Here is an 18,797-nt window from a genome sequence, read left to right as displayed (position 1 = left end):
ACTTCAGGGTGGTCCTTGAAGACCCTAACTGTGATATTCTGCCATCTCCTTCCTTCCTTTCTGATCCTGAACGCACTGACATTTGGATTGAAAAAAATAGCTATGTTTTTCTGCCATTTGCTACCTGTTGACTGTTTAGGAAACTTGTTCAGCAGTCTTACCTTCTTTTTTTTTCTGATTGTAGCTCCTCTGGAGAGAGATTTCCACCGTAGGTCGCCCGGTGGTTGTTGCTCTGGGGGAGGATGCTATGCAAAGGAGGTTGTCCACACAAATGCTTTCAGTTGTTTTGTGCAGTGTGGACTGTGGCTACTTTGATTTCTCCTTTTTCTTTTTTTTTTTTAATAAATTTATTTATTTTTGGCTGTGTTGGGTCTTCTTTGCAGTGTGCGGGCTTCTCATTGCGGTGGCCTTTCTTGTTGCGGAGCACGGGCTCTCGGCTCACAGGCTTCAGTAGTTGTGGTGCAAGGGCTCAGTAGTTGTGGCGCACGGGCTCTAGAGCTCAGGCTCACTAGTTGTGGTGCACGGACTTAGTTGCTCTGCGGCATGTGGGATCTTCCCGGACCAGGGCTTGAACCCATGTCCCCTGCATCGGCAGGCAGATTCCTAACCACTGCGCCACCAGGGAAGTTCTGATTTCTCCTTTTAAAAAGGGACTATTTCTAATCCCCTTTTTGGATTGTTTGGAGTTCTGATGATATGTCTTGGAGTCCTGTGGAAGAGTGACACACAACCTGGGGATGTGCCGGAGCTTCACCTCTTGTGGTGGCTGGGGTCTGTGTGACTTACCGTGTATAACCAGGTGTGCAGAGATGGGGACCCTCCTGTACCCCTTAGCCTGAATGCAGTCTGTGTGCTCCCTGGTCCACAGGGAAAGGTCAGGAAGACAGAAAGTGGATCAGAGTGCCTTACAAGGCCGGGGTAGTCATCTTTGCATGTAACTACTACTCCCTCGCCTCTCCACTCCCCTCTTGAAAAAATGAGAGTGAAAAGGAGGACACTTACTCTCTTTTTTGCTTCTCTTGTATAGGAGATGCATCGGAGATTTGAGAATGCCCCCGATTCTGCCAAAACTAAAGCGCTGCAAACTGTTATCGAAATGAAGGTAAGTGAGAACTTCCTAAGGAATCTTATGTGTCATTTCACACTTTAATGTGTGAGTTTAAGAAAGTGGTATGTAATAATAGTTCACTCATTTTGTAGACTGAGAAGAAATAGTAAGACTTAATGAAAATGACACATTAAAAGAACTTCAGTTTCGTTTCCTCTTGTCCAGCATTTCTTGGGGTCAGCTGTTCTCAAACCTTTTGATATCGGGGCCCCTTACTCTCTTAAAATGACTCATTTCATTTGTTTTTAAGAAAATGTCCGCCAAATACCAAGTTTGTGTGTCAGTTCTTCTCTCGAGTTAAGAATAGGGTTCCGTGAAAAAAGTACCTGATTGAGCTTGCAGCTCACAGAGCACCCAGTGCTGTCCTGGGGGCGGCGTCACACCCAGGACGCAGCAGCCGGGCCTGGCCCCTTCCTGTGTCGTCACACAGCATGGTACAGAGATACATACTCAAGGGCTGAGCATATGAAAAGTCACCAGGGACATTCCTAAGTGAGCCAGTGTTTTAAAAATGTTCTTTCTTATTTTTCTCTTTTGTCTGAGAGTGCTGACACTGAAGAACACACTGACGGCTAGCACGGTTTGGCGCTGTTGTCCAGCGGCACGAGCGCTTTTGCCTGTCCTTTATACCTTTAGTGCACGTGTTAACACAGCGGAAAAGGCACATAAAGTCATAGTATTATTATGAAAATAGTTTTGACTTCTCAAAAGGGCTAGGAGGCACCCCCAGGTTTTCACGGACTATACTTTGAAAACTTCTGCTTTAAGTTACTGAGTAGTTAGAAATCTTTAGGCCGAACGTTATGGTGATTGGTGACTAAGCACTTGCCTTCTATGTTAAGTTCCCTGGATTCAAAATCTGGCTTTATTTAACCAGTTGTATGACATAGAACAAGTAACCTAACCTCTCCATGCCTTAATTTCTTTACTGATAAATGGTGATAACAATAGTACCTATCCCATGGGTTCTTTTGTGGTTTAAATTAGTTAAAACAAGTAAAACACTTTAAACAGGACCTGGCACATAGTAAACATTCAGTCAGTGTTAGCTGCTATGCTATTATTATTTTTATTAACAACATATTCTTTCTTGCAAGAGCTAGAAGACTCTTACAGATAGGGACCCCTCCCTCTCCCCCTCCTTCCCTCTCTGTCTCTTTTTTTAACTTCTTTGTATCCCCTAAAAAGTTTGACACAGTGTTTTGCATCATGTGCCTTCATTTAATATTTGTTGATGTGACAAGAATCTTTAGTTTTTGGTATATAAATAGTTTTATGTAAATAGATGCTTCTCAAGTACGGTTATCAGAATGGTTCTCTTAATTTAGATGATTTCCTCTTAAAACTTTGTTTTTATTGTTGTATACATCTTTATTCTCACTGGGGAAAGGGTTTACCAAACAAATACCAAACTAGTGGATTCTGGGTTCTTTATAGTTAGACAATTCATAGTCTTGAACATAATCTTGTAAACAGCCTCTAGAAAGGTTTAATTACATATTCACATTTCCCACAAGTTTATTTGTACATGTTATTTCCTGATCCCTGTTGGAACCTAAAAACACACGAGTGTACCTGTGTTCACAGAATTATTTTGCTTGCCTTTTGATGGCACAGGGAAGTGTACTGGTTTTAACTGGCAATAGATCTATTTTAAGTTGTGTTAACCTCCAGCCATTCTGCTAAGAAGCAAGAGACTGAGATTCTGGTGGCCCAGTGGGGTCAGATGGATGTTATGTTGAAATTGCAGATGAAGTAGCTGAGATGCTGAGAGTGTGGCATGAGCTTGAGAGGATCATGAAGACCTAGACTGGTCTTTGGGGGAAATGGGAAAGGAGGTGATGGTGAACAATAAAAGAGCCCAGCTGTCTTCAAGGTGACGTAATATTCTTTTCTCTCTCCTCCTCCTCTCCCTCCTCCTTTCTCCCACTTTCTTCCCTCTGCTTCCTTCTCCCTTCTCTAACTTCTTCTTTTCCCTTTAGCAGTGGAGGAGCAGGGAGGAATTACTGGACTGCTCTAGGGTTAGAGTTTTGCTGGGTAGATATGGCAGAATTACTGGGATGCAAGTGAATTGAGGGTGGAGGTGAAGGAGTAGTTGGGATGATGAGTCCAGGACTGTAGCCTGGATAGGAAGGAAGAGAATTCAGAATGGATGGACAGGTTGGGAGAAAATGTAGAAGTTAGGGAGGTGGAGGACTCTGTGAGATGCAAGAGCAGCAGTTAATGTGAGTGACGGTGTGTCAGGCCTGGGAGGAGAGGCCTGGGTGATGTGGTCTTGTAAACTGGATAGCTAAAATGGACCGGAGGATGAGGGCGTTGGCATTACGGATGTCAAGGAATTCGGACATTGAAATCCTAGGATTATGGCAAGAGTGGCATTTGAAGGAGAGATCTATTGTCAGCCGGGTGCTGAAGGCTTCTTCAGCGGCGGGAGTGACGGGGAAGCCCCTAGATGGCAGCCGTGTGGAGGGAGAGTGAAGAGGAGTGTGAGCTTTAAATGGGAGCAGCATGGAGGAACCTGGAGGGTGCCCACACTTCTCCCTGCCACTCTGTGGTGCTGGTGGATTAGTGAACTTCACTGGAGAGCGTTCGGGGAAATTATATCCTTTGGGAAAGCCTGGGTTTACTTAGAGCAGGGAGACAACTTTTGAAAAAAAGTTGAGCATTTGGGAAATTTAACAAGGAAAAGAGGATTTCAGTGGACTCAGTGGGGTTGGTTGATTAATGATGGGAGACCCAGGGCTGGGGAAGTGTAGAGTAGTAAGATGATAAAGAATTTATTTATTTAGTTATTATACATTCTAGGAGTAAGAAACCTCCTTGGAAAGGGCTGTCCTCATTTAAACCCAGCCTGAGTACTGGTCGGTGCTACAACTAGTCCAACATACCAGGCGTTAATTTTCTGGCCTCATCCCAGAAAGTAGCCTGGCAGGTTCTTTTTCTGCCTCATGGCTTTCAGAGCTGCAGTTATGGTCCCTTTTTAGGTGCAGATTTTATGGTGCATGATTTGATAGTGAGTGTCTGATTTGGTCAAGAGCTGCCTCTCTGTCTGTGTTGGGATTTTCAGATAGTGCATTTGAAGCCGTTTATTTATTTATTCTTCATGGGCCGGGATAGTTTTAAACGAGTAAGTCAAAATCCTGGTTTAGGTTTAGAATGTCTCTGATTTTGTTAATTTAATATGTTTAATTTTGAACCAAATTAAGTTTCATTTGAATAGATTTGTAAAAGAAAATTTTTGTTGTGTTATTTTTAAAGGTAATGCAATGCAAGTCAGAGGAGTGCAGCCCTCGCCTCTCCCCCGAACCTAAAAATAGCTAGCTGTAATTGTCTCATGATAAATCCTTTAACTCTTATCAGCATACTCTCAGATAACAAGGAAAGTCAGTCAAGACAGGCTTGAGGTAAAGTGAAAAGAGGAAGTCAGTCTCAAAATTTCTTCCTAAAGGAATGGTTTCTCTAAAATTCCAAATAAAATAAAGCTATACTGAATTTATGCTCTTTAAGGTCTTTACTTCTTAGGTGAATAAGCATATGCAACAATAGATGTAAAAGTATCTATTCTTTGTAGGAGTTTTTCTGTAATTGATGACATCTAAAGTAATCTGGGGATAAACTAGATACTGTGACAGACAAAACCAAGAAAATGAGTATAGACGGATGTTGTACTAGGAGGTGATATTCGTGGTGATGCTGATTTACAAGGACAGTGACGTTTCTTTTTAGAAATCATTATGAGATATTTGAAATGCATGGTGAAGTATCGCGAATAAGTAAGATTACTAATGCAGTAAGTAGCCTCCCCTTATCTGCAGGGCATAGGTTCCATGACCCTCAGTGGATGCCTGAAACCACAGATGGTACCAAACCCTATATATGCTGTGTTTTTCCTATACATACCTGTGATTAATTTTATAAATTAGGCACAGTGTGTAAGGGATTAACAACCGTAATTAATAGTAAAATAGAACAGTTATAACAGTGTGCTGTAATGGAAGTTATGTGAATAGGTCTCATTTTCTCTCTCTCTCAGTATCTTACTGCACAAATCTAATGCCTTCTTCATCTAAACTAAGCACTTGTCATGCACTGTAGCCGTAACTTTTGCAGTTTGAGGTGCAACAGCAAAACTAGCACGAATTTCTTTTTCCTTCATCCCAATTTCACTGCTGGAAGATTCGTTCTGACTGTAGATCTTAGCAACCTCAGCATATGATTTTTTCTCTTAGCGAGAACTTCCACCTTTTCACTTAAAAGAAGCACCTTACGGCTTCTCTTTGTCAAATCTGAATTGCCAGCATACTACTCTTGTGCTTTGGGGACGGTATTAAATAAAATACTGTCACATAAAAATGGTCACTTGAACACAAGCACTGTGATGCCAGGACTGTCCATCTGATAACCAGGATGGCTGCTGTGAGTGACTAACGGGCGGGGGTACACTGGACAAAGGGATGATTCACGTTCCGGTGGGACAGAATGGGATGGTGTGAGAGTTCATCATGTTGATTGGAACAGCGGTGCACAGATTAAAACTTCTGAATTGTTTTTTTCTGGAATTTTCCATTTGATATTTTCTGACTGCAGTTGACCTCAGGTAACTGAAACCACAGAAAGCAGAACCACGGAAAGTAAAACTGGAAAAGGCGGGACCACTGTGTGATAAAGTGTAACTGTTAACGTAATTATTCATCCCTTTGTTTTTCTGCAGTGGGAGGTTATCAGATCTTTATTATTGTAGATACGGTTATACGCATTATTGTGTAAATCTTTGAAACCTTCTTACTCTTTTCCCCACTCCTTTGGGGGCAGAAATAAGCCTTTTAGGGGTCAAGTAAAACGATAAAATATTATAGCTAGAAAAGGTTTTACTGTTAATATTACAGATGTTTTCACTAGAAGTTTGTTGACCGTACTTAGAAACTTTAACTAGTTTTCTATTGCTTCTACTTCTTTAGTTAATACTCTCAACTTTAATCAAAAGGGTGCAGAGGAAAGGATAGAGGAAAAATCATACTATAGATCTCAGTCCTCCTCCTCTCCACCATATGGCCATGAAGGATATATTTTAGAAGCAAGGCACCAGTTGCAATATTTCTACATATTTGTTTATCTTTATTAAATTTCACATCTGTAAAGACAGGCTTGTGCAACCTCTCTGACTTTTTGCGAATACTTTAATGTCTAAATCTTCCTTTGTCCTCAGGATTCAAAAATTTCCTCTATGGAGCGTGGGCTCCGAGACTTGGAAGAGGAGATTCAGATGCTGAAATCGAACGGGGCTTTGAGTACTGAAGAACGAGAGGAAGAAATGAAGCAAATGGAGGTCTATCGGAGCCATTCTAAATTTATGAAAAACAAGGTAATGGTGTGTGATACCGTAATTTTTAAATGGGGTTTGAAAAATTGATGCATGTTCCTACTTCTTTAGTGATGATGGACTTCACGCTGTTTTATCAGGCTTCAGGGGAGAATACTTGTACCGTAATTCTTTCAGATAGAACTTTCCCAGAATTAAAGTCAGAATTACTGATGTTGCATAGTTATTTCAAATTTCACTTAAAAGAAAATTACTTGTATGAGGCTAAGTGTGTATTATCACAGTTTAACATTTCATGTCTACCAGCACTTCTGAGGCGATCAGTAAGACTACATCCAGATGAGTTTTTCTCACTATATGAAACATCACGTTCTCTACGTCTTGTGAACAAATTTAGAAGTCAAATTCAGCCTAAGAGACTGAATCCGCCTCCCCTTTTTTTTTCCTGAAATGGCTTAAATAAAATTGTGTTTTCCCTTCAAACGCAGTTCCCTAAAGGAAAGCCCTTTGCGCTCTCCCTTGGAGAAGACCCATGTGTATCAGGTTTATTGTTTCCCACGTGCACTTGGGGTGTATGTACAGTCGATAGGCATCGCTGAGACATATCAGTCTGTATTATAACCTCAGTCACAGTATTCCTTCTTTAGAGCCAAGGCATTTATTTTGATGCTATAGACTATTTTAGGCAAATTGGAGGATTTAGTTTATTACAGTTATCAGTTTATCAGGTCTGTGGTGTTTTAAAGATCATAATTTCAATTATAAAATATTAGCTAGAAAATAAGTGTTCCTCCCCCTCCCCCTGTCCCCCATATCCCAATTGTGTTAGTTCCCTAATTTCTCAGAAGTGAAAACTGTTCCTTTAATGATACAGTTTCTGGTTTTTTTCTGTGATACCCATACCTGCATATAAGTCAGTAGAATATTCCTCTGTTATTTTAAGAAGCTGTTATCAGTGACTATGGCCAATTTCATGTAACTTTTAGAACTTAAAAATTCACATATCCAACTTTCTGTTAGTTTTGATTTATCATTCTAACTTGAGAACAAAATGAAATATCATCTCTGCTTCCCATTTGCTGATGAGCACATTTCAGTCCATTACCCTGTGAAAATAGTGAGCCCATCTAGGGTCCTTTGAAGAGGAAATTAGGGGAACAGATTTGATTGTGTTATATGAGTTATTGTTATTTCCAGTTACTGCTCTGGCTCAAAAGCAGATAATAAGAAGACCTAAGTTGACACATGAGTGAAAAAGAATAACAATGTCGTGACAGGTAGAGCAACTGAAGGAGGAGCTAAATTCGAAAGAGGCTCAAGGGGAGGAGCTGAAAAAGAGAGCGGCTGGTCTTCAGGCCGAGGTCTTTGCCGTAAGATTTACCCTTTGCGTGCAGTGATCCCACAGTGGGACCCTGCTGCTCTGGCTCTGGGTGCTCACACTTTCACTCTGTGGTCGGCAGCTTTGCCCGGGACTAGCACTAACCAGCCTGCTGTGCTCTTTAACTGACTCCTGTTCGCCGGTTTGACCCACGTGCCACCCTGTGTGCAGCGAGCCCTCATGTGCTCTGGAAGCCCTGTCCCTGGTTTTTTACTGTTGCTTTGTCACTGTGTGGATGGTGCTTCAAAGCTGCTTTTTCTCGACTCCTTTCCTGTTAACCAGAAACTTGTTGATTTATGTGAATGGTCTCTTTCTTTTCTTAGGTACAAAGAATGTGCAGATGTTCTAGGTCCATCACCCAGGGTTTGTTTGAATCTGATTTCCTGAGTGAAGTGCTTTACCTTCATATGTAGACATCATCTTTAAGTCCCCGATAGGTGATTTTGCAACAAATTTTACTTTCTCTGGAACAGATGTATAGAAGTGATTAGCTTATTTAGTTATCTAGTCAGTTAGAAGTAGCATGAAACTTAAAGTCTCTAAATCTATTCAGTAGCTCAATCATTTGTCTAGAGAACTTGAAATTCCATTTCAAACTGTGATAAAATGACTATAATAAAATAGCTAACACTTGAGTGCTTATTATAAACATTTTATAACCTACTAAGGTAGGTATATTCTCAACCCAATTTATGGATAAGGAAGCTGAGGTAACACAGTGGTGCTCAGGAAGCACAGTTAGTAAGAGGCAGAGTTTGATTTTTACACAAGCCATTTGGTTCCAGAACCTGTTCTGGTAAGCTCTGCACTCCACTGCCCTATACTAGGCTGTGCACACATTTGTCTCACAAGTGTCAGGAAAAAAACTGCTTCTGAAAATTACGGTAGGATAAGACTGGAATGCAGCATTAAAGGAAAAAAAAAATCACTTGTGCTAATTTAGTGTGTTTGCTATTTATGGACCACTTTATAGTATAGATAGAAAAGTGAGATATTTTGTCTAAAAGGGTCATTTTGGTTTGTTGTAACCATGTATTGTCTAGAGGAGAAGTTGATCTATAACTTTTTTTTCCTCAGCTAGTATTATTAATTTCTTTTTGTGTCGAACAACAGGCTAAGCATTCTATACATTTTTTTGGTTTAATCTGTACGCAATACAGTGGCACTGGTTTGCTTTCTCCATCTTACTGATTAGGAAACCAAGGCTTAGAGAGGTGGTTACCCAAGAAGACACACTCGTTCATTCTCACATGGGATTGACTGCAAAAGCCTTATGCTCCTAAATTTTAAGGAAAATTTGTGCTTCTAAACTCTTCTATTCAGGATATTTTCTTCTTTTTCTCAGTCTTTATGGTCAGTATAGCATTATCTGAGGATTATTTAGTAATGCAGATGATGAGGAAACTGAGATTTTATATTTATTTTTGATCACGTGGTCTAGAGGTAGCTGGAAATTTGAGTAATCTTTAAGCCATAGTTCTTTAGCTGATGAGGTGAGAACATTTTGAACGTTTCTCCTGACCATTCATTCATACCACAAGTGCGTTTTTAGTGCATTCTGTTTGTTAGGGGTGGGATGTTGGTAAAGGGATGTCGTGAGAGACGCTACACCATTACAGTACGTGGCAGCTCCTGGGTACGTATCTGTGTTACAGGATGGAAGTAGCTGCTGTTTACAGCTATCTTCCGCTGATGTCCTTAGCAGCTGCGAGTATTTTGCATACAGTGAGCACACAGAAATGTTTGTTGAATGAATGAATATTCTATTTGTAAGTCGAGCTTTCATGCATATGAGAAAAATGCTTGTCTTCCTGATGAAACAGAACAACAGTAAATTATAAGTTTAGTTTTAGTGCTCCTTAAAAGTAATTTTAATTACAGTAAAATTTATTTCCTACTTTCTCATGGGAAATTGTTCTCAAAAACTTTGTCCCTTATGCCTAAGATTATTACAGTCAAAATACTTCAGATACATTCAACTTTTTAAAAAGTATTTTTTGTTTCATCAGTGGTACTGAGATTACTGACTTCTTGTCAAATTTATACTTCCCAGAGTCTATATTTTAGGGCATAGCTACCTTGCTGAGGCAGTAGATACAATGTAAAAACAGATATGATTTCTGTTAATTTGGCTTACATTTAGAATAAAAGAGTAAAAATTCTTAGAAGCACGGTAGAAATGTAAAGGAGATGTTTGATGTTAAATGTTTTCTAAGTTAAGATGAGAAAAATTTATGGGGGAGTGAGTGGCACCTGTTGATTTATGGATTACTCTGTCAGAGCAATTCAAATTTGATTACACATGTAGATTCTTACAGAATGAGATTTTATGCGTTCTTTATTTAGGTTATATACTTTTATCCATTTAGTTGATATGACATGTTGTAGGTAATATAACTTCGTAGGTGGAATCTATTTTTTAGGTCAGTACCCCTAACTCCTCAAAATTATATAATTTTTAGAAAGCACATGTTTATAATGCCTTATAACACTAAAGTGGCTTTTTAAGAAGGACTTTATGTACACTTTCATTTGAGAATGAAAAAAAAACAATGAAAAAATAAATGTGGAGCTTTTGAGTTTAAATAGCAATAGTAGGAAGTTTCTTTTTTCTTTCTGTATTCCGTCTACACTAATCCTGCTGTATGATTTGAAGTTTCTTATGACTTAATAAGATGAAAACTGCTTTAGTCGTGTTCAGATGCTTACTGCTGTCTCATAGTCATCTAAGTGAATTGGGATTTTTCTTCTTCCATTCCTTTTCTAATGGATTTCAAAAGTTTAGGGGAGACAATAAATGAAAACTGGAAATTTTGCTATTAGTTGAATAAGCTTTGTTTTTTTTGGGGGGGGGGTGGTCAGCTAAGATTAGATGGTGCAAAAAGATGAATTGTGTCCTGTCATAAAGTTAATGCTGTATTTCTTGACGTGGATCTGTCAAAGATCCAGATCAGAGGTGGTGCTTTTATTTCTTTTTTCCTTACACTGCTTTTTCTTCTTCTCTAGATTGGTCAGGTGAAGCAGGAGCTGTCCAGAAAGGACACAGAACTACTAGCCCTACAGACAAAGCTAGAAACACTCACCAACCAGTTCTCAGACAGCAAGCAACACATTGAAGTGCTGAAGGAGTCCTTGACTGCTAAGGAGCAGAGGGCCGCCATCCTGCAGACCGAGGTAAAAGGAGTTGTGGGATTTGCACGGAGCCCATTCCTTGGCACCTTTTCTTGTGTATTACCTGTGCACTTCTTGTTGTGTTGAGATACGGGAGCTATGAATAATGTTATGATGGATTCTTTAGCCATGTGGTCAGTTATAGTACTAAACTATAACCATCTTGTTTCTATTCTTGTATCTAACAAATTAAACCGGTGCAGTTAATATATGTTTTTGATACTTCAGACTTTGACTAAGTCTGTGCTTCTAAGTAGACTTTAAACTAATGTTATGAAATGAAACGATAGTTGTAAAAGCATTTGTTTTCACCCGTGGTAAATCTTTCAGTCATGAATGGGAGTGAGCTTGGTCAGCCTGTGTTGGGTTATTAAGTGTCCTTAATTTTCGGTATTATGAATAGCTTTACGTAGGCAAACTGTGGAATCTAGAAATGTTTGAGATAAATCTTGTTTTGAACTGCAGATGATTAGACACGTGCCTTCATGTCCTGTTTGAAAATAAAGTTAGCGTTTTTAGAAATATTAGAAGATCATGTAGTCTGCCAGCCTTGATTAGAGGTAGGAACACACTAAATAATTCCAGGCAGATGAGAATCTATCATATTTGCAATGAGAAGGAATTGATGATGCTATTTGGATTTACTGTCTTAAGGAAAATATTTTCTAAAGATCTCAATGAAATAGAGAATTTAGGTAGGAATAGGTAAGCAGTTCTGCTGTATAGAAGAAAAATGAAACGTATAGTATGGATTAATTTTTTCTTTTCTTTTAAATAACAAGATAATAAATAAAGGCATAGTGTAATGAAAAAAGGAATGGGTAGTAAAAAGAATGCATAAAAACATCTTAGACCCAGAAGTTCAGAATCTTCAAGCGAGGAGGAATGGGAAAATGACCAAAATGTTTCATGTAGTATTTTATTTTTTTACAGTTTGGGATTTTGTTGAAAATGAGAGATATGGATGATGTATTTATAATTTTCCTTACAACTTATACTTTTTCTATTTTGATCACGTTTCATTTTATCATGATACCTCAGAGGGATATTTTGGGGTAAATAAGGCTCTGGCTCTGGAGTCACAGTTACTGAGTGTGAACTTCAGTTTTACCACTTGCTACCAGGTCCAGGGTCCTGGGCACATTACTTAAGTTCATTGTGCCTCGTTTTACATCTGTAAGATGAAGAGGAGTCCTGCCTCATTAGGTTGTTAGCATTAAACTAATTTATTCACTCCTAGTGCCTGGCCCATAGTAAGGTCTTTGTCTGTCAGTTATTGGCATCATTCTAATTCTTGTAATACTATCAGCTAATATATGTAAACTGTTAAAACGGTAAGAGAACATTGTTGCTTTTCTTTTCATTGGCATAAATTTTATGTAGAAGGTCTGCTATTTAACATTTTTATCAAGCTAAATTAAGGTTTATTCAGGGAATTGCAAATATAGAATTATCTGAAAAATGTTACCTGCAAATTTATTAATTTGTGGCTTTATTAGAGATTTTCACATCAATGCCTGGTATGAATGCAGTACTACAAAAGGGTCAGAAGAGGGCGCCAGTGTTTTGGAGCTGAGCCTGTTGCCAAGTGCTGCTGTGATAGTTTTGGATGGAGGTGGCAGGTGTGGGAACCAGGGAACCAGGCAGTTGGTTAATGATAATGCAAACACTTAAAAGCTTGTCACAGTCTAATAGATGACTTCTTCCCCTTGGCAATCCATCCTTCTCTTTGTACCCCCCTCTGAAATAGTGTTCTTATTAGCTAGGTCTCATACAGATGGGCTTGTGATTGGTTTCTTGTACCATAGAGAACAAAGACTGTATTTGTGGTCATTCTTGGATGGTTTTTATATTTGTTTTTAGGACTAACTGAGTTTCAGCAATTACCCCTGTAAGTTATTAGGACAACTGCTCAAATATAAGGGTCTCATTCTAAAAGATAACAGTAGAAAAGCTAACTTCCTTTTGAATTTGGGGTGATTATATGAATGTTATATGCCTGTTTATCAGGATTTGCTATTTTTTCTTAAATTACTCTCGTGACACTTGACAAGGCTCACTTTTTCCAAAGCAGCTTTCTCCTGTTGGATCCCATAAAAGACAGTTTGAACCAGCTCTTTGAAAGTTCTCACCTATTTCTATAATTGCTATCTTTCTGTTCCTATAATTGCTCTTTTTTTAAAAAATAAATTTATTTATTTATTTTTGGCTGCATTAGGTCTTCGTTGCTGCGCGCGGGCTTTCTCTAGTTGCGGCGAGCGAGGGCTACTCTTTGTTGTGGTGCACAGGCTTCTCATTGAGGTGGCTTCTCTTGTTGCAGAGCACAGGCTCTAGGCTTGCAGGCTTCAGTAGTTGTGGTACGCGGGCTCATTAGTTGTGGCTCGCAGGCTCTAGAGCGCAGGCTCAGTAGTTGTGGCACACGGGTTAGTTGCTCCACGGCATGTGGGATCTTCCCAGACCAGGGCTCTATCCTGTGTCCCCTGCGTTGGCAGGAGGATTCTTAACCACTGCGCCACCAGGGAGGTTCCCTATAATTGCTCTTTATCGATCTCATCCTCCTCTCTGAAGCTACCCTAGACTTTCATCCAGCTCTCAAATCACAAAATTAAGCACATATGAAAAAGAACATGGATTCAGGAGTTTTTTGTTTTTTTTTTTTTTAATTTTAAAATTCTTGAAGGAAAAACGGGATGTGGGAAAAGACCTGGCTTTTTTCCTGTTCAGGGTCCATGGAATGAGGTCCTTTTGTGTTGGGCAGTGTACAGTATATAGTATCTATGGAATTGCTCCAGTTTTATGAACATCTCCTTTAATCGGTTGACCTTCACAGAGGTGGTCTGGATTTAGTAGCACTGTGGTCAAAGCATGGGCTTTGGAGTCAGACCTAGGCTTGAAATAGCCTTCTACATTTATTAGTTATGTGACCTTGGATGAGTTGTTTTACTTCTGTAATCCTCCATTTTCTCATCTGTCACTGAGAAGAATAATAATACCAACTTCCTAAGGTTAGAATAGGTGTTTAATGTGGCTAGAATAGATTTTTTTAATTATGAAGTTCTTATCTGAATTTGGAGGTGAATATTAAATATCAGTGGGTTTAAAATATCGCCACGGGTTTTTTTCGATGATAACTTTGTAGCCCCCTCCCCACCTTTGTACAGATAAACTGTGCACTGTTGAATGACACATCTCTGCCTGTGGCCTTTTGCAAGTTTCTCTGAGCTCTTCAACCTTTTGTTGGGATGTCAGACAGACCTCAGTGCAGTTGAAGTAGCCTTTTAAAAAGGTCTGCTTGTGTACACTCTCAGTCTCATGACCCAACGCCCTTCAGTCCTCCTCCTTTCCAGATGGGAACAGTGGGAGATGTGGTGATAGGAAATTATACTTAGTGATCTTGGGCAAGTCACTTAGTTTCGGCTTTGATTTCCTCAGCTTTAAAATTAGGAGTAGTTTAGATTATTTAATTTTTTAAAAATTTATGGGGACTTCCCTGGTGGCGCAGTGGTTAAGAATCCGCCTGCCAAAGCAGGGGACACGGGTTCGAGCCCTGGTCCAGGAAGATCCCACATGCCGCAGAGCAACTAAGCCCGTGCGCCACAGCTACTGAGCCTGTGCTCTAGAGCCTGTGAGCCACAGCTACTGAGCCCGTGTGCCACAACCACTGAAGCCCGCACGCCTAGAGCCCGTACTCCGCAACAGGAGAATCCACCGCAATGAGAAGCCCGCGCACCGCAACTAAGAGTAGCCCCCGCTCGCCGCAACTAAAAAAAGCCCACACGCAGCAACGAAGACCCAACACAGCCAAATAAATAAATACATAAATTAAAAAAAAAATTTATGAAGTACAGGAAAAATGCAGAAAATAATATAGTAGACGGTACTCAGATTTAACTTACATTTATGTTTGACCACATTAGGTGATCTTTAAAGGTCCTTTAAAAGAAAAGATTAAAAAAAAAGCGCTCATTCTAAACTAAATATTCAGTGAAAGCAGAAACTTTTGTTAGAATCTCAGGTTTTTAGAACTGGTTGGGGCTAAGAATAGGCTAGGAATAAATATTCGGAAGCTGTCATTAAGGGGGTAGTGGCTAAAGCCTTAGGGATGAGTTGGTTTCTCCAGAGGAAGGTTGTATCGAGTGAGATGTAAAGAGGGGGAAATGACGGAGGATCCAGTGAAGAAAACTGAAAAGGTGTGGTCAGAGAGTTAGAAAGGCAGTGAGTCATATAATTGCAAAAGAGGAATTATAGGAAACATGCCATTGTCACTGGCATGCAGTTACTAGTGCTAATGTGCTCTTAGGTAGATCTGTTTACTGATGTAAAACAAAAGAAGGTTAAGATGGGTTGAGATAATTAATACTTTTGTGATAAGAAGTAAAAGGCCAAAACAGCAAGGCAGCCATTTTTCTGTTCATGTCCTTTGGTAGAGAAAGTCTTGTGGAGGAAAAACCTTCTGATTTTGTTGAAGTTGGCATAACCTGTTTGCCACAGACCTTGATGCTTGGCAAGCTGGTTAGATGCTGTTCCTCCAGCTCAGTTGATGTGAGTAAAAAAGGTCTTATTCCTCCTGCCAAGAATGGTGTTAGGGTGATGCCTGTGTGTCCTGCTAGTCTCTGAGGGGTTTTCCTGAATATGTTTTTTGTGGTTTGCAAAATACGGACCTCACGCAAAATTATACTCTGAATTTAGTTCGCACCAAACCAAAAGATCAGTGTAGAATTCAGAGCAATTAATCTAGTAGTAGCAAAGTGGTTTTGGGGGTTATTTTTATCTCAGCTCTCCAGACCAGCCCATTTAAATTCTGCATTGCATGAAAAAGCAGGTCAAGAAAAAGTGTACACAGGTGATTTGAATTGAAAAGATCACTTAGTAATTAGGCTGTGGGCTTGGGTAGTGTCTGTGGCTAATATTTGTGATATGAAATATTTTTAACATCAAAACCTGCATTTCCCACTGCAGTAACACCAAAGGTTTGTGTGTTTATAACAGGAGTTTTCATTCTTTACCTTTTTCAGTCACCAATTCTTGTGGGTCTCATACCTGACATTCCCTCATACCGGCATGCGGGTATTTATGAGTGGTTAGTGCAGGCCCATTTCCAGGTCACTTAGCAGAGTCAGGGATCTAACGTAAAAGTGCAGCGGGGGCATCTGGGTACTTTTGGTAAAGAAGCAGCAATATGAGGCCTCACAGTTATTACCCTGAGACATTGGTCCCATCAGAATGAGAAACACTTAGAAGTGATGAGGGACGTTTTCCTGCTGTATTCTGATTCCTGACCCACAGATGGAAAGCCTTTCATTTTTCTGAAATTAATGCTGAGAAGAACTGAGAGACAAGGCAGTTCAGGCTTATCTACAGGTTTAAATGTCTGGGCTTTTGACTTCTGCAATAAGAATTTAATAGTGTATTTCAGGGGTATTGGGTAAAATGTTTTTAAGGTGAGTTGCTTTGTTCTTTTGCTTGTGGTTATTGGAATATATAGAATACATATTAGAGGTGGAATATATAGTATACAGAATACAAATGAGAATGTAGGAATTAGGTAGAAATGACTTGGCATGAGATTTATTTATTTTTAGATTTCTGGCATGTGTACTTTCTAAGACTTTGACCTCTTTAACTGTGCAGCGGGTCAGAGGGTTCAAGGAGCTCCCTCTTGACTCACCCTGACTGATGGATGCCCTGTAATGGGTTCACTAATAGGAGCCACATCTGATGCTGTCAGATGGGACTAGTAGCCATGTAGGCCGGCAGGAGCTGAGCCTCAACAAACGCCAGGTGGATAAGGGTCAGTGAGTTCTTCTGGCATCTCGACAGCCTGGTCGTTGAATTTCCTATTCACAAGAATCTTCGCTCTGTGGTGGCAGTTCTTTTCTCCCTGTTGAATAAATATTCAGTCTGTTCTGACATTTCCCTTCTGGACCTTTTTTCCTTCTTTGCATAGTGGAGTGTTTCTGATTTTAATAGGGAGATGAAGGAAAACTGGGGGTAACTTAAGGAATTTTGTCACCTTGCGCTTTAGAAAGGACCATTGGAGAACTCAGTGGTGATCATGTATTCCATCTTTGTTCTGCATTGGATTTTAATTCTTGCTCTGAGCTCTCCAATGCTGAATTCAGGCACCAAAACTGGAAATTTGTAATGTAACATCTTTTGGATTCGCTGGGCTTGGCTTATTGTAGTTCTACTGTTTGTCAGTAAAACACTTTTTTTTTTTGGTCACTGCTGAGTAATCTTTTCTTTTTCCTCATCTTTGAGGAAAAATTTAAGTAGATTGGCTATCTTTACACATGTCAAGTTTCCATTTCATATACTATTCATGGGAAGAACTCATTTAGATCTTCTTCAGTTGCTTTCATTAGCCGTTTGTAATTTTCAGCATACAGAGCCTATACATGTTTTGTTAGATTTATACCTAGGTATTTAATTCTTTTGGAGTGATTGTGACTGGTCATACATTTTGAAAATTGAAGTTCAGTATTGCATCATATTTATTTTGACCAGTTCACAAAATATCAACATTTTAAAAAGCTAGTGTAGGGACTTCCCTGGTGGCGCAGTGGTTAAGAATCTGCCTGCCAATACAGGGGACACGGGTTCGATCCCTGGTCCAGGAAGATCCCACATGCCGTGGAGCAACAAAGTCTGTGCGCCACAACTACTGAGCCTGCGCTCTAGAGCTCACGAGCCACAGCTACTGAGCCTGCGTGCCAAAACTGCTGAATCCCGTGCGCCTGGAGCCCATGCTCTGCAACAAGAGAAGCCACCACAATGAAAAGCCCACACACTGTGATGAAGAGTAGCCCCTGCTCGCCGTAACTAGAGAAAGCCCGTGCACAGCAGCGAAGACCCAACACAGCCAAAAATAAAAATAAATAAAATGAAATAAATTAAAAAAAAAAAAAAGCTAGTATAAATATGCCTCTATTTTCCTTAGTAGTATTTTTACTAAGAACTATTTCAGGCACTTAAAATATAGGTAAAATACTAAAACATTTTAAGATGGTAAATGACGTGTAGGAGTTTTGAATTTTAACGTAGTTGGCTTTACCAGTATTTTTTCTTTATGATGTATCCTTTCTGGGTCTTTAAAAAAAAAAAATCCTTCCATGCTGCCCTGTCTTAAAAGATACTTAAAAAGTATCTTTCTTTCTAGAAGTTTTAAAGATTTGCTTTCTATATATAAAGCTTTAATTCATCTAGAATTCATTTTTGTGTATGATATGAGTCAGGGTTCTTCCCCCCTCCCTCAGTATGGGTAGCCAGTTGTCTAAAAACAGTTTATCAGATACTCTGTCCTTTCCTCACTGATTACAGTGTCACCTCTGTTTATATGTGTATGGGTCACTAAATGGTGTGCGTGTGTGTGTCTGGGCTTGCATTTCTGTGGCAAACGTCTGTTGGTTTATTCCTGTTCTAATGCCATGCTTTCTAATTTTGCTTACTTAAAAAAATCAAATTTATTGACATCAAATAAACTGCATATATTCAAAATGTACAGTTTGGTAAGTTTTGGCACATACACCTCTGAAACCAATGGCATGGTCAAGATAAAGAACACCTGTCCCCAAAGTTTTCTTGTACCTCTTTGTAACCCCTTTCTTCTGCCTCTCCCTGATATTCTTCTCTCCTCCCCACTTCCTCCCTCATATCCAGGCAACCCTTGGTCTGCTTTCTGTTACTGTAATTAGTTTGCATTTTCTAGAATTTTACATATATGAAATCTTACAGAATTAGTGGTTAAGAGCTTAGGATCTGAAGACAGACCATTTAATCTTAAATCCATGCTCTATCACTTATTTTTAGCTTTGAGATCT

The 18,797-nt window shown here is 39.6% G+C and overlaps 1 protein-coding gene across 5 annotated transcripts in view; it reads left to right on the top strand.

The window, feature by feature from the left end:
• Positions 1-18,797, top strand: part of ERC1 (ELKS/RAB6-interacting/CAST family member 1) — a 420,180-nt gene that overhangs the window by 98,673 nt on the left and 302,710 nt on the right. For 2 of the 5 annotated variants that reach the window (XM_068560632.1, XM_068560631.1), the window contains exons 4-7: positions 1,028-1,102; positions 6,315-6,470; positions 7,706-7,798; positions 10,813-10,980. In XM_068560632.1, the coding sequence (XP_068416733.1) occupies positions 1,028-1,102; positions 6,315-6,470; positions 7,706-7,798; positions 10,813-10,980 (492 nt within the window). The remainder of the gene's footprint in view (positions 1-1,027; positions 1,103-6,314; positions 6,471-7,705; positions 7,799-10,812; positions 10,981-18,797) is intronic. The other 3 variants (XM_068560633.1, XM_068560635.1, XM_068560636.1) reach the window with 3 other exon arrangements.

This window comes from Eschrichtius robustus, chromosome 13 (assembly GCF_028021215.1).
Source record: "Eschrichtius robustus isolate mEscRob2 chromosome 13, mEscRob2.pri, whole genome shotgun sequence".
NCBI lineage: Eukaryota > Metazoa > Chordata > Mammalia > Artiodactyla > Eschrichtiidae > Eschrichtius > Eschrichtius robustus.
This window is presented reverse-complemented; position numbering and strand designations above follow the sequence as displayed.